Genomic DNA, 15,486 nt, shown 5'->3' with positions numbered 1-15,486 from the left:
ATACTTATGAATAAATAAATGAAGAATGAGATGGGAGGTACTAAGGTAAATCTAAATTTCCCCCCCACTAAACTGATCTAGCAACAAAATAAATTAAAAATATTTGTGCAAAAATCAAGCAGTATAATATAAACTATGAGTTCCTTATATGTCATTTAAAATAAAGCCAGTATTTCCTTTTACTGTGTAGGGCAGTGAAACATTATACAATAAATTATGAAATCATGTAAATCAACAAATCAAGTATAAATACTCAATTGGTAGAAGAAGGAAACTAAGTGAAGAGTGAAAAAACAGTGTTGACATGGCTGTCAAAACTGTTTAACATGTAGAAATGAAGTAGATTGATGGCAGTGAAATTTGGGGACAAATGGGCATGTAACTTCATTATGGTTTGAATTAAGGAGATAGGTTATTTCAAAGCTCAAAGGGTACTTATTGATGGTATTTAGCTTCAGAAGATTTATGTGATTCATTTTAAAACATAATGCTCTCTTAAAACAGGCCAGGTCCAGTGACTCATGCCTGTAATCCCAGCACTCTGGGAGACCGAGTGGCAGGATTGCTTGAGGCCAGGAGTTTGAGACCAGTCTAGGCAACGTAGTGAGACCTCATCTTTACAAAAAATTTAAAACACAAATTAGCTGGGTATGGTGGCACACACCTATAGTCCAAGGTGCTTGGGAGACTGAGGTGGGAGGATCGTCTGAGCCCAGGAGTTTGAGGTTACAATGAGCTATGATTGCACCACTACATTCCAGTCTGGGTGACAGAACAAGACCCTGTCTCTAAAACAAACAAGCAAACAAACAAAAAACAGTCATCTCAAATTCAAGTCAAAATAGCAATAACAATAATGAAAGTAATAATAATGCTATGTTTTTACACAATCATTGTAATCATGACTTCTATTAATATTTTATTTTATTTTCCTTAAAATTAAAATTACACTATTCAAATTAAAGCAGGCATAAAATTAGATAATAACTTTGATGTATTATTTAAACCTTCGAGGATAAAAATACATGCAAGTTCTTCTAATCATCCAGAACTAAGAAGACATATGAGGTGTAAAATGGATATTTATTTTTGTTATTCTCAATGGAAGATCAAAGTTATAGTATGGTTCTCAGAAACTATTGTAACAGTTTACTTCATGGTACAAAATTGCCATAGAAATTTTTCCTGGTGAATGGCAGATGGGGCAGCTAATATTTCCATGTTTATTTCTCAAATGTAGAATTCAAAAGAGAAGTGTTGACGAAAGAAAACCTAACACCTGCAATGGGAATATGTTAGAAATGTAGTACTTTTTTTTCATGATGTTAATGATTCTAATCTAAATTAATCAAGCTAATTAATGTGTTGCAGTAAGCACTGATGCAAACAGATTTCATTAATAAGTTAATGTAAGTATATGAAAACTCTCTCTCTAAATTGATTCCCTTTGAAAAATTTCTGTAAGAACCATCAGAAATGCTCACAGGACAGATCCATATATGTTACAAATGGACAAACTAATAAGTAAACAACATAAAAAATAATCACGGGTAGATGTCCTGGCTTCACTACCAAATCATTTAATAGTGTCAGGCTTGGCTGTGCTCACTGTTACTGTGTTATTGCTCTATACCTTCAAATTATTTAGAAGAGCAGTGACATTCTAACTAGCACATGTCAAGTCCCGTAGGAGCACTGCTTCTGAACTAAGCTTAAATAAATATTCAATGCTTAATTTTGATTAGGAAATGTTGTTGATATTGTGGTTTTGCTTTGTAATCTGATTTCTACCAAAAGGATTAAAAGAAAGAAAAAAAAGGTGAAAGCAGAGAACAGGCATGTTTGTGGGTAGGGATTATCTTCATTGTGTTGGCAAGCAAGCAAATTTTGCCTTAGAGCGAAACAAATTTTGCTGATACTCAACTGTCAAATTATCCTGAGGTGAAAGATTTATAATAGCAAAGAGATAATTATGTGAGTAAAGATTTGAAAATCTATAGCACATCAGAGCATTTGATATTGAGTTTTTAACATGTTTCTTCTTTCACCTGTACAGCTATATAAGACAAATCACTCTGTTTACTCTTGATATCCCAGTCTGTATCTGTTTCTGAATCACTGGAGTAAATGTCAAAGAGAGAGGAAGTTCTAGACCACAATTCATCTGTCTGAGTAGTTGCATTACACAGTCTTTTTCCAAACACTTTCAGTTTGGCTTGAATACCTGAAAGAGAATAAGCATAAGTACCTATGAGTTAGACTTTGCTTTTCATATATCTTTAATATACAAAAGATCGATTCAATTGCTTAATCCATTGAAGAGTCAAAACATACCCACACTACGGTGATGGGGCCTTTTCAAAGAAATTTGTGTACTTTTATGCACTGGGCCTTCTTCACAGTGAGTAGGTACTGAAGTGACAGTATTCGATGGATTATCAGCATGGGGCTGGGTTTGCACAACTTTATTTTCACACGTAATCTAAAAATACAAATCGGAGGAGAAACATATTAAAGTCTACCTTATAGGGTTTTATCTTTCAAAAGTTACAAGTAGTAAAAGAGTATAGCTGAAAATTTTCAGTCACATATTAGTAAGGCTGATACTTGAACCTAGGCAAGGTGAATCTATAGTCCAAGCTTTCATAAATTCTGCCATACTGTCTTTTTTCCACTTATAAATCATGAACTCTGGTCAGCCAGAATGTATAAGCTATTTGCTTACAACTAATTATTTGTTTCTTAAATCAACAGCTAGAAGACATAATACTTTTTTTTTTTGAGACAGAGTTTTGCTCTTGTTGTCCAAGCTGGAGTACAATGGTGCGATCTCAGCTCACTGCAATCTCCGCCTCCCGGGTTCAATTGATTCTCCTGCCTCAGCTTCCCAAGTAGCTGGGATTACAGGCAGGTGCCACCATGCCTGGCTAATTTTTTTGTATTTTTAGTAGAATCAGGGTTTCACCATGCTAGCCAGGCTGGTCTCAAACTCCTGACCTCAGGTGATCCGCCCGCCTCGGCCTCCCAAAGTGTTAGGATTACGGGCGTGAGGCACCGCGCCCACCTGAGATAATATTATTAGTATTAACTTATTTGATACCTTAGCAGTCATATTATTCTAGAAAACCTAATCATTTGTTCTTTATACTTTATAGAGGACTCCTTTAATAAGATAAATGACTTTTAATACTTTCCTGAGAAAAATTACATTGTGAAATGGATTTTTTTTTTTTTTTTTTTTGAGACAGAGGTCTCCCTCCGTCACCCAGGCCGGAGTGTAGAGGCATGATCTTGGCTCACTGCAACATCTACCTCCTGGGTTCAAGCAATTCTCATGCCTCAGCCTCCCAAGTAGCTGGGATTACAGGTGCCTGCCACCATGCCTGGCTAATTTTTTGTATTTTTAGTAGACAATGTTTCACCATGGTGACCAGGCTGGTCTCAAACTCCTGACCTCAAGTGATCCGCCTGCCTCAGCCTCCCAAAGTGCTGGGATTACAGGCGTGTGCCATTGTGCCAGGCGGTGAAATTTGATTTGTGGGGGAAGTAATATGGGTAAGAGGTAGAAAGAGGGAGGGTTTCGATATGTAAAAGGTAATATAAGAAAGGGTACCTAGAGACTATGTGGAAGAGGGTAAGAAAAGATGTCTGGAAAAGTTAAGAGGGCCTGGGAGGAGAGAAAATAAGTGATAGAGAAATGAAAACAAAATTAAAGTGTTTAGCAGTAGTGGCAGCTGCCTTCAAACCACTGAAAAAATATTTTAGTAGGTGTCTTTGGTGGCTGTACTATAGGCCACAGGCTATTGATACCCAAGTTAAAGAAACTTTGTGGCCAGGCACGGTAGCTCATGCCTCCCAGCACTTCGAGAGACGGAGGCAGGTGGATTACTTGAGGTCAGGATTTCGAGATCAGTCTGGCCAACATAGTGAAACCCCGTCTCTACTAAAATACAAAAATTAGCTGATGTGGTGGCACATCAGCTACTTGGGAGGCTGAGGCACAACAATTGCTTGAAACCGGGAGGCAGAGGTTGTTGCAGTGATCACACCACTGCACTCCAGCCTGGGCAACAGAGTGAGACTCTGTTTCAAACACACACATACCCACACACACAAAACAAAAAAAAGAAAAGAAAAGATACTTTATAAAGAAATTCTTGTGAAGAGTTCCTTTGTAACACGATTCTTATTTAAAGGGTTTATCTCCATGTTTAAAAAATCATGACCAATTTTCACTAGTTATATCTACGTCTAAGTCAAGAATTGTCAAAGTCCAGAATAAGCACATATTTCTTTACAAAAAGGTGTACTCTGGATAAAATAGAGTTTTAGAAATTTAATCAGGGTTTGAAAAATAACTTTTGTTCCCTTTATAACAATAATGCATTTTTTTACTGCAAAAATTTGCATCATACAGAGAAGCAAAAATAAACTAAAGATTAGTCATAATCTCACAATCCATAGCTAAAACTTTATATTTTGATGTTTTTTGTCTTTTTCTGTATATTTTTAAAAATTGAGATAATATAATGCTTTATAACCTAGTTTTGCCACTTATTTTATATATCATCTTTCTATGTTATTAAATATTCTACATCATAATTTTTATTGCCACATAGGAATGTATTATACAGATATACTACAATTTATTAAAACAATCCGTATTACTAGAAATATTTGAACATAAATCTCTTGTGTAGATATCTGATTGCTTCTTCAGATTAAAAGCTTAGTGGCAGAATTTCCAGGCATGTATTAATCCACTAGAACATGAGTCAAAAGAAAATATCTAGAATGAGGCAGAAAGAGACAAAAGGAAGACAGAAAATACAGAAAATGTCATGATAGACATAGGGGTAAGATTTCAGAGTATAACATAAAATGGGGCAGACGCAGTATTTGAACAAATAACAGCTGAGAATTTATCAAAATGGATAGAAGGCATTAAGTCATGGTTTTGCAAAAGTACTATAAACCCTTTCTATTTATCAAAATAAAAACAACAGAAACCAAACCTATGCACACTACAGTAAAACTGGAAAATGAAGAGAAAAACTTAACAGCAGTCTGAGGAAAAAAGATACATTCTCTTCAATGGAGTAACCATAAGACAGAATAATGCCTAAACTTTTTTTTTTTTTTTTCCTTTGAGAGGGAGTCTCGCTCAGTCGCCCAGGCTGGAGTGCAGTGGCGCGATCTCGGCTCACTGCAAGCTCTGCCTCCCGGGTTCACGCCATTCTCCTGCCTCAGCCTCCCGAGTAGCTGGGACTACAGGCGCCCGCCACCTCGCCCGGCTAATTTTTTGCATTTTTAGTAGAGACGGGGTTTCACCGTGTTAGCCAGGATGGTCTGGATCTCCTGACCTCGTGATCCGCCCGCCTTGGCCTCCCAAAGTGCTGGGATTACAGGCGTGAGCCACCGCGCCCGGCCATGCCTAAACTTTTAAGGACAACACAGAAAGATTGAAAATAGAAGGATGGGCCGGGCGCGGTGGCTCACGCCTGTAATCCCAGCACTTTGGGAGGCCGAGATGGGCGGATCACGAGGTCAGGAGATCGAGACCATCCTGGCTAACCCGGTGAAACCCCGTCTCTACTAAAAAAATACAAAAAAAAAACTAGCCGGGCGAGGTTGCGGGCGCCTGTAGTCCCAGCTACTCGGGAGGCTGAGGCAAGAGAATGGCGTCAACCCGGGAGGCGGAGCTTGCAGTGAGCTGAGATCCGGCCACTGCACTCCAGCCTGGGCGACAGAGCAAGACTCCGTCTCAAAAAAAAAAAAAAAAAAAGAAAGTAGAAGGATGGAAACAGATGTACTATGCAAACACTAAGTTAAAGAAACCTGGTGTTGCTATATTAGCACTATATACCTAGCAACATAGCTTCAAAATATATACATACCTAATAACATTGCTAATAACCTAATGACTTCAAGATATATACCACAAAATGGGTAGAATTTGAAGATTAATATGTAAATTCAAAATCGCAGTGGAAGATGGCAACATCACTTTCTTAGTAATTAATTGAATCAGATAAAAATTCCAAAAGGATATAGGAAATTTAAATATGATTAATAGACATCAGCAGAACACTATCCAAGTGCAATACGCACATTCATCTCAAGTACATATGGAACATTTAAAATACTATTTTGGGCATATTACAAGTTGCAACAAATTTCAAAAGATTAAGTCCATATATTGTATTTTCTCTGGCAGTAGTGTAATTGACCTAGAAATCTATTGCAAAAATTTAACTAAAAATGCCCGGAGATATGGCAATTAAAAAATATACTTCTAATTAACCCTCAAATAAAATATAAAATCATGATGGAAATTAGATAATTTATACTAAATAATAATAAAAATACTCCATACTTAAAACTTGTAAGATTCAATAAAGTCATGTTAGGTCGGGACTTATAATCTTTAATGCACATATTAGGATGGAAAAATTAATTGGGCTTAATTTAGGTTAGATTTATTAATATCATGCAAAAAGTATTCCACAAAATATCTCGAACATATCCCCCTCTCAGGACCCAGGTTTTCCTCTATCAACACCATTCTACCGAATTCTACATTTGGGAAATCAGCTTGTGAAACTTAGCTGCGCCATTTACCATTCACCATAAAAATTCTGAAAATCAATGATATAATTTAACTTCTTAAGAAGTTAAAAACAGAGCAGTGGACAAAATTTTAAAATGTAGAGGAAGGGAATAATGAATAAGCGAAATAAATGAAAAAAAATTCTAGAAAGAAGATCAACAAGGCAAACTTTGTTCTTTGAAAAAACTAATAAAAATCAATAAACTGGTGGGGTACGGTGGCTCATGCCTGTAATCCCAGCACTTTCGGAGGCTGAGGCAGGTGGATCACTGGAGGTCAGTAGTTTGAGACCAGCCTGGCCAAGATGGTGAAACCCCATCTCTACTAAAAATACAAAAATTAGCCGGAAATGGTGGCGGGCACCTGTAATCCCAGCTACTCGGGAGGCTGAGACAGGAGAAATACTTGAACCCAGGTGGCAGAGGTTGTAGTGAGCCGAGATTGAGCCACTGCACTCTAATCTGTGTGACAGAGTGAGCCTCCATCTAAAAAAGAAAAAAAAAAAAAAAATCAATAAACCATCAGGTGAAGCTGATCAAGAAAAAATGAGAAAGCAAAAATTACCTCGGCTCAAACAGAATTTTTTCAAATACAAGATTATCATGAAGGTTTTGTGTCAATACATTTAAAAATTTAGATGGAACAGACAAATTAAAAAACACTATTTATCAAAATGGATAAACAAAATACTATTTATCAATATGGATAAACAATAGAACTCTGAATAACATTATAACAAAGGAATTGAATCCATCATAAAAAACCTTTCCAAAAGGAAAACTCCTGTCTTATCAATGAGTTCTACCAAATTTATTAATGCATATATAATGGCATTTTATATAAACATTTCAGAGAATGAAAAAAGAGAGAACAATTCCAAATCTGTTGGCATAATCTTCATACCAAACCTGAGAAAGGCATTCCAAGAAAGAAAAAAACTGTACACCAGTTTCACTCATGCACACAGATACAAAAATCCTAAATATTTTATTTTAGCTAATATTTTATTAAGCAATATGGGAAAGGAATAAAGCACTTTGACCAAATTGAGTTTATTTTAGCCATGCAAGTTTGATTCTATATTTTAAAATCAAGCAATATAATTTACTATATTAACATAATAAAAATGTTATCCTTAATAGATTCCAAACAACCATTTGATAAAATTCACCATTATTTATAATTTAAATTAGGAATAAAGGGGAACATTTCTTTTTATTACAAAGAGAGTTATAAAAAAGTATAGTAAAAATCATATCAAATGGGGAAATATTAAAGGTTTTCCCTCTGAAATTAGGAATGAGAAAAGGATTCCCCTCACCTCTTCTGTTCCCCACACTGTACTGGAGGTTCAAGCCAGTGCAACAGGAAGAATATGAAATAAAAACACGAACATCAAACACTTTTTTCAGATGATATTTTTGTACATGTATAAAATTCAAGAGAATTTATAAACTATTGAAATTAATAAGTGAGTTCAACAAGATTTTTGGATACAAGTTCAACAAAAATTATCAATATACACTTATAGATTATAAAATTTAAAATACCACTTATAGTAGCAAAATCAAATAGCTGTGAATAAATCTAATGAAAGATATATAAGACCTCTACATCAAATACCATGAGTAACTTTTAAGAGAAATTTAAAAACCCAAATAAATGGAGATATATGTTCATGGATTAGAAGAATCAATATTGTCAATATGCCATTTATTCCCACACTCATTTATGAATTCCATGGAGTCATAATCAAAATCCTAGTACGTAATTTGTGAAAATTGACAAACCAATTCTGAAATGTATCTAGAAATCTAAAGAGCCCAACATAGTCAAAATATCCACAAACATGAACAAGAGGTATTAATCAACTTGATATTAATTCTTAATAAAGCTATATAAGACACTGTGATATTTTTGCTAAGACAGGCAAACAGATAAGTGAAACAGAATAAAGTATGTGGAAACAGACCTATGCATATAAAGGGCACCTGATTTGTGACAAAGTTGATATTGCAAGGCCAAGAAGAAATGCTAGTAGTTTCAATAAAAGATGCTGAGTCAAATGGGTATCAATGTTGGGAAAAATGAAACTTAAATCCTACCTCACACCAAACACAAAAATCAATTCTGAATTAGATCTAAATATAAAAAGTAAAAACAACAAAGTTTATTATGAACAGCATAGTAGAATGTTTTAAGTATTAAGCATAAAGAAAATTATTGGTAATTTGGACTACATCAGAATTAAGAACTTCAGTACATCAAAAGACATTATTAAGAACCAAGAGGCAACCCATAGTGGGTGATGATAAAAACATTTAACTGAAAAAGGACTTCAAGGTAGAATCTATTAAAAATTCTAAATCAACAAGAAAAGCCAGACGATCCAACAGAAAAATGGGCTAGATTTAAAAGGGCAAGTCACTGAAGGCTACCCACATATCCAATTAATATTTGAAAAGGTATTTCCTTAGTAATTTCATCAGTAATCAGGGGATGAAAAACAAAAACACTACTACCAACTCTGCAAATGGACTCAGATGTGAAAGACTAGAAATCCCACGTATGGGCAAGAATGTGGAACAATGGAAACTATCATACTTCTGGCAGAAGTGTAAATTTGTACAAGTATTTTAGAAAACGATTTGGTATTATCTACTGAAGTTTAATACTATGACCCAGCAATTCTAGGTAGATATCCTCAGAAATGTGTGCACATGTGGACCAAAAGACATGTACAAGAGAGTTTATAGTAGTATTACTTATGATATCCCCAATGGGTAACAACCCAAATGTTCAACGATAGACAGACAAATTTTGGTATATTCATACAATGGAATACTACGTAACAATGAAAATGAACTACTGTTATATGCAACAATATGGATGAATCTCAAATATATCATGTTGAACAAAAGAAGCCAGACACAGAAAATGGCTACAGTATGATTTGATTTATATGAAATCCAAAAAAAAAAAAAAGCAAACTTGGTTACCTTTGAGGAGAGGGGAGGGGCTGGATATGGGGTGATATAGTGACTCCTGGGGTGCTAGCAATGTTCTGTTTCTCTGACCTGGGTTGTGGTTATACATGTTCAGTTTATGATAATTTAATGACTTGTCCACTTAAGATTTGTTCACTTTTCTGTGTATTTGCTATAGTTCAAGTAAACAATTTTAAAAAATTCAGTTGCGTTTTTAAAAAAAGAATGCACAATTAACAGTTAAGGGAAAACAATAATCAAGCCCCTTTCTTTCCTTGGAAGTGGTGTCTTATCTTTTCTGAAGCCCCCTAAGGATATTTAACATTCACATTTGTATTTATCTATATATAGCACCAAGCACCCAGAACAGTGACTACAATAGCTCTTCAATAAATGTTGGAGAATGACTGGAAATATGATTTGTAGACAGCTAGTCCTGGGATTAGGAAGAAAAACATTGGGTGGGGGAAGAAGTCAGATAGACAAGCCAATTTTTTAGCAATGTGATTAGGGTTCTCTATCCAGACCAGGCTGAACATTTATTGCTATTAACTCAAAATCTTTTTTTTTAACCTTATATACTTTTAAAGTGACTATTTTAGAACTCACACGTATTTTTCTCGTAATTCAGCAAGTATATTAATGTACTATGGATTGTTATAAATGTTGGCTGGTTACACTTACCAAATGGAAAACAGATTTATTATGTATGCTGGATCTGTTTCCCAATGGTTAGTTTTTATGGGTTATAAAGACTTTGGTTGTTTGACTAGCTTGACTTTTCTTCCCCCAGTTTTTGGTTAGGTTGTATAATTATGAAGAAGAAAAATGGTGTAGGGGGATGTGTGTGGCACATGTTTAGTATTTATCTCTCTTGCTACACACATATATATGTACATGGATATACATGTTTGGGCAAAGTTTGCATAGGTGGTGATGGTAGACAGATGGTTCAAGGAAAGGACAGCTATCTTGACAGATATACAGCTTGGTGAGGAGGGAAACTGGCAGATAATTGAAAATTCAATTATAATGCAAAAAAATTGTTCTTATAATCATGTAATCATTTCATAAATTTTTATTGAACTACTTAAATTTGTAAAATATTGTTTTAGGCACTGCAATACAATGGCAAAGAAATCAGACATGATCCTAGCTCTCATGGAGCTTACATTCTAATGTGAGAAACAAATATTAAGTAAACTACACAATTATTTTATGGCAATTATGGTAAATGCTACTGAAGTATCTATACTATTGAATCACGTGGAGTACATGAAGAATGAGAGTACATAACTAAGTGATCAAGGGGAAAGATGTTTAGCTGATTTTTAAGGGAAAAAGACTTAATCGGTAATGATGGGAGTGGGAGGGGCATAGTTCCAGGATATTATAATACATGGAACAACTGAGCAAAGTCTTGTTGGTAGGAAGTAATATAGTATGTCCAAGAACTGAAAGGTCAGCATGATGGTACACGGTGAGCAACAGGGACACTGGCCTTGGATAGGGCTAGTGTGGTATGCAGGGGGAAAAAGCATGCAGGGCCATGTAAATTGGGTTAATAATTTTGTTCTTTATCTTAATAATTGCAGGATGCCATTAAAGGGTCTTAAACACCCACCCCAATGTAGGAAGCAGGTTAGTACTGCAGAAAGAGTGTTGGTCTGGCAACCGGACCTAAGTAAGGATTACAAACTCCTGAGGAAATTACTAACCTCTTGCTATAATTTAATCTGTCATGGTGGTAAGGCTGGAAAGTTTATCACAAGGAAGGCTGGAAAGTTTTCTTTAAAATGGTAAGTGGGAAAGAAGGTAGTAGTAACCAGATGCAAAATAAGTGCAAACAATAGAAGAAGGAACAGAAAAGTAGGCAGAAGAGAGCAAGATGGGGAAATTCAGCTCACCAGGGATACTGAATTTAAAGGCAGCTAGAGCTAGTACCAGTCAAAAGGAAGTTTAGGGGTGGGAAGGGATTTATTAGCAAGCTCCATCTTCATCTGTAGCTCCACATGTCCTTCGCCCCATCATCTGTGACACAAATAAGGGACTTTCCTCAAGCTTATGTAATGTTGTGCAAACGCAGTTTCAAGCACTCCAATCCTGGAGATTTGCTCAAATTAAACCCTTTTTATTTAAAAACCCTGGAGCGGGGAGTGAAAGCAACTCAATACTCTGCAGGACAAGACTGTGTGTGTGTGTGTGTGTGTGTGTGTGTGTGTTTTGGGGAGGAGCAGTTAGAAGGAATTAACTGGGTTACTTAATTCCAAAGTGTTAGTGCTAAATGGGACCTCGAAGATAACCTCTAAAGTACACTCCTAAATTTGCTGATTAGAAAACAGGAACTTTCGAGATGAGGTGCTTTTCCCAAGGTGACACTAAGTGGAGGAGCCCAGTCAGAGTCCAGGGGTCCTTCCACAACCCTCAGTGGTCTCTCTTTACCTGTGAAGCCGCAGCCTGCTTCCCAGCTCGTGGACGTGTACAGGAGACTAGATCTGGGACAGTCTCAGAATGCCTGGCTGCCTGGAGCTCTCCTCCCGTGTCCGGGCGGCCTGCTTGGTCTCTCTCCTCTTCCCTCTTAGGTGCCGGGGCGGGCACTCGGTGCAGGGTGGGCACGGCGCCTGCCACTAGCCTCAGGCGCTGGGAGAAGCGCAGGTTCTTCTGGATAACAGAAGAGACGTCAAAACAGGCTGGGGCAAAGTGGTCAGAGCAGATGACCGAGCGGTCATTGCCTCCGTACCAGTCGGCGCGGCAGCCCCGCACGAAGCGGTCCCAGAGCAGCCGAACGGCCCGGTCTTTGGGGAAGCGGAACAGCGACTTCCCAGACTTGGTGGTGTTGCCGCAGTGGGCGGCCACACAACGGGCCGGCATGGCGGTCGTCTTCGGTGCGCGGGAGCCGGGCTCCCTGGACCTTCGCCCTTGGGCACGCTCCTCGCAGCTGCCTCGGCGTGGCACGTCCTTTCCTCCTCACCTGTCCCCTCTGGGTCGGGATCGTTTCCTTCCCTACCTCTGGCCACCGGAAGTGGCGATCTGGGGCCCCCAATGGGAGGGCTCTTCGATATCTTCCTCCTCCTCCTCCCTGCACTGCTCCCCAGGAGCAGGTGGACACAAGCAGAGGGATACAAATTTCGCGCGGGCAGCGCTGAGGTGGGCCGTAAAGAGGAACGGACCGGAAGTGGTGGTTGTCATAGCCACCAATGTGGCCAGGCTCTTCCTAAGCTTATCCTCCTCCCAATACTCCCGCTCTGTTTTTATGAGGCCGGGAAAATAGAACGAGGAAGTGGTGACGCACTGGGCGCTCACGAATACAACCAAAAGCTACAACAACTGTGTGGCCCTATGGATTCGGGAGAGGTCCAGACCGGAAATGGCCGTTTCCATGGTAACCCTGAGCCGGTTGCCTGGGAGATGACCTCTTTCGGGTCTCTCTGAATCTGCTGTAGCGTCACCTCGAAGGCAGATCTAACAGAGATCCTGGACTGTCTCCTATCATGATTCCCGGGAAATATCGCTCTGTTTCTGGCCGGGCTGCGAACAACGTAAGCTGGGCCTTCTACTTTCTCTTTCTTCCCGTTGGTACTCTTTCTGACTGGCGTCTTTGTCCTAGGAGATGGGCTGTATTATTGGGACCGGGGCCGCTGGGTCTGCTCAAGCTATTGTCTGACCGGGGTTTGAGGTTCGTGGGCTGAACCAAGGCACAATTTAATATTGTATGATGGGTACTCAGTCTTGTCCAGGATCTGGGCTCCCCAGAAGGTGGAGCTGGTCAGCTGTGAAAGGTTCGGATTTATTTAAATTCGTTTGGCCAATTCCTTTTTCTTTTCTTTTCCTTTTGACTGTGAAGAGAATTTATCATTAGGGACTCCCACCTCCTTCACGTCTCCCATTGAGATATTTATTTAGACCTGAATGGCAAATGTCGAAAGCCTGAGTACTAACTAGAGGGTTAAATTGCTGCCGACATTTTGGAAAATAAATCAATGAAATCTTTTAATTCTTAGATGTGATTTTATTGTTTTCACCAAATCCTCAGAACAAGATCATTTACCAGAAACAGAAATCGAGCATTCTGTTCTAATTTTTTGTTATATTTTTATGTGTACCCCCCTTTTTTTTTTTTGAAATATGTGTCTGTGTATGAAGAGCAAATTTTATGGTTTAATTTTTACATTTCAGGTGAACTGTGGGCTTCATCTGGTTATTCAAACATCATCGCTTCCTGAAAAAAACAAAGTAAGACTTAAGAAGGTTGGCCTTTAAATAGAAGATTGTTTTATTTTCTACGCAAATAGCAGCATGTTTTAAGAGTAGATTCTAAACTGAAAAATTTAAGTAGATTTACTTTGATTTCCAGTTTAAAGCTAGTTCTTACTTTCTGCCTACATAAAGCCAAAATAACCCTCTTTAAAAAACTTAGTGTTATTTTATTGATTACAAAAGGTAAGATTTGTGTGTGTGTGTGTGTGTGTGTGTTTTGACATTTACACTTTTTTTTTTTTTCTTGAGACAGGGTCTAGCTCTGTCACCCAGGCTGGGGCACTGGGGCACAATTTTGGTTCACTGCAACCTCTGCCTCCCAGGCTCAAGCGATCCTCCTACCTCAGCCTCCTGAGTAGCTGGGACCACAGGTGCATGCCACCAAGCCTGGCTAATATTTTTGTATTTTTTGTAGAGACAGGTTTCACCATGTTCCCCAGGCTGTTCTCGAGCTCCTGAGCTGAAGCGATCCACCTGCCTTGGCCTCGCAAAGTGCTGGGATTACAGGCGACAGCCACCACACCCAGTGATACTTACACATTTCTGAAATCAGGAGCCTTCTTAAAATTGATGGCATGTCATAGTTTAATTGGGGAGGTTTTTTTTCTTTCTTAGTAGAGGGTAAAATAATGGTATGTCTTACTACTGATGACACCTTAGATAAAATGGTAATTGGGAGGGCATATCCACACATCCCATTTAAAATCAGGGAAGAAAAAGAGAGGTTAGCAGTGGACACATGTTAGACTTAATGTTATTTAGAAGTTACAATATGAATATGAGATTTTTTTCCCCCAGACTATTTGCCCATAATGTCTCTAGCATTTCTAGAATTTCTGGCTTTTGATTTAATTTTTGAGATTTTAAGATAAACATGTTTGTCTTTCCCTTCTGTCTCACCTCAGCATTTATACTCACCTACTTTCTACACACTATGTCTCAAGACACAACATGACTTTTCCTCCTTTGACCATGTTGGAAACCTCTAACCATCACAATTCAGGTGTTTCCTAAAAAGTTATTAAATAGGCGTCACTGGAAGAACTCTAAAGTGAAGGGCAGAGTTCACACATAACAGCATGAAGAAGGGTAAAAAAAGGCATGAGGAAGGTAAATGGAAGGATATCGTTAGTCAAGGAGGCAGCTGTTGATGACATTATATATGAATATGAAAATAGTGAACACTCGGAAAATAGATCATTTGATCATCTCAAATAAACATCAGTTAGATTAATTGAAAAATATTCTTTATTGTAATTGAGCATAATGGATTCCCTCCAGAGCTTTCCTAATTGATTTCTCTGGACAAGTCCTTTCCCACCATTATAATGTTTCTAGGGACTGTGTGCCTCATCCAAACATTTTTTCGAAACCATTCACTTTCTCTTGTGTGGACATCTATTCAGAGAAAATACCTTCAGGTCTTATAATTCCTAAGGATATAATGCAAATGCCAACATAATGTTTATAGTATGGATACATTAGAAGCATCTTAATTTATTCAAGGTACATATTTGGGTTTTTTTGTGGCTAATCATAAGAAGTTGTTTTGGTTTTGTTTTTCTCATTCCTCCTACCAGATAATTATTTTAGATCAGTTTTAGATCAAGTGAAAACCCTTCTTAGAAGACT

General features: G+C 37.8%; 2 protein-coding genes across 5 annotated transcripts in view; one reads left to right on the top strand and one right to left on the bottom strand.

Annotated features, from left to right (window-relative positions):
* Positions 1–1,064: 1,064 nt before the first annotated feature.
* THAP10 (THAP domain containing 10) lies at positions 1,065–12,627 on the bottom strand. Its single transcript, XM_033189546.1, has 3 exons — positions 12,040–12,627; positions 2,335–2,482; positions 1,065–2,224 (listed from the first exon to the last, which is right to left on the bottom strand). Exons 1-3 carry the CDS (start codon positions 12,466–12,468, stop codon positions 2,028–2,030), a joined length of 774 nt encoding a protein of 257 aa, XP_033045437.1. The 5' UTR covers positions 12,469–12,627; the 3' UTR covers positions 1,065–2,027.
* An 11-nt stretch (positions 12,628–12,638) lies between these two features.
* LRRC49 (leucine rich repeat containing 49) overlaps positions 12,639–15,486 on the top strand; it is a 163,779-nt gene continuing 160,931 nt past the window's right edge. Inside the window, exons 1-2 of one of the 4 annotated variants that reach the window (XM_033189541.1) lie at positions 12,639–13,136; positions 13,774–13,830. Coding sequence is in view for 2 of the 4 variants with exons in the window: in XM_033189540.1 (XP_033045431.1) it covers positions 13,089–13,136; positions 13,774–13,830 (105 nt within the window). In the remaining 2 variants the exon portion in view is untranslated. The remainder of the gene's footprint in view (positions 13,137–13,773; positions 13,831–15,486) is intronic. The other 3 variants (XM_033189540.1, XM_033189542.1, XM_033189544.1) reach the window with 3 other exon arrangements.

This window comes from Trachypithecus francoisi, unplaced genomic scaffold (genome assembly GCF_009764315.1).
Source record: "Trachypithecus francoisi isolate TF-2019V2 unplaced genomic scaffold, Tfra_2.0 Lachesis_group3, whole genome shotgun sequence".
Classification (NCBI taxonomy): Eukaryota; Metazoa; Chordata; class Mammalia; order Primates; family Cercopithecidae; genus Trachypithecus; species Trachypithecus francoisi.
This window is presented reverse-complemented; position numbering and strand designations above follow the sequence as displayed.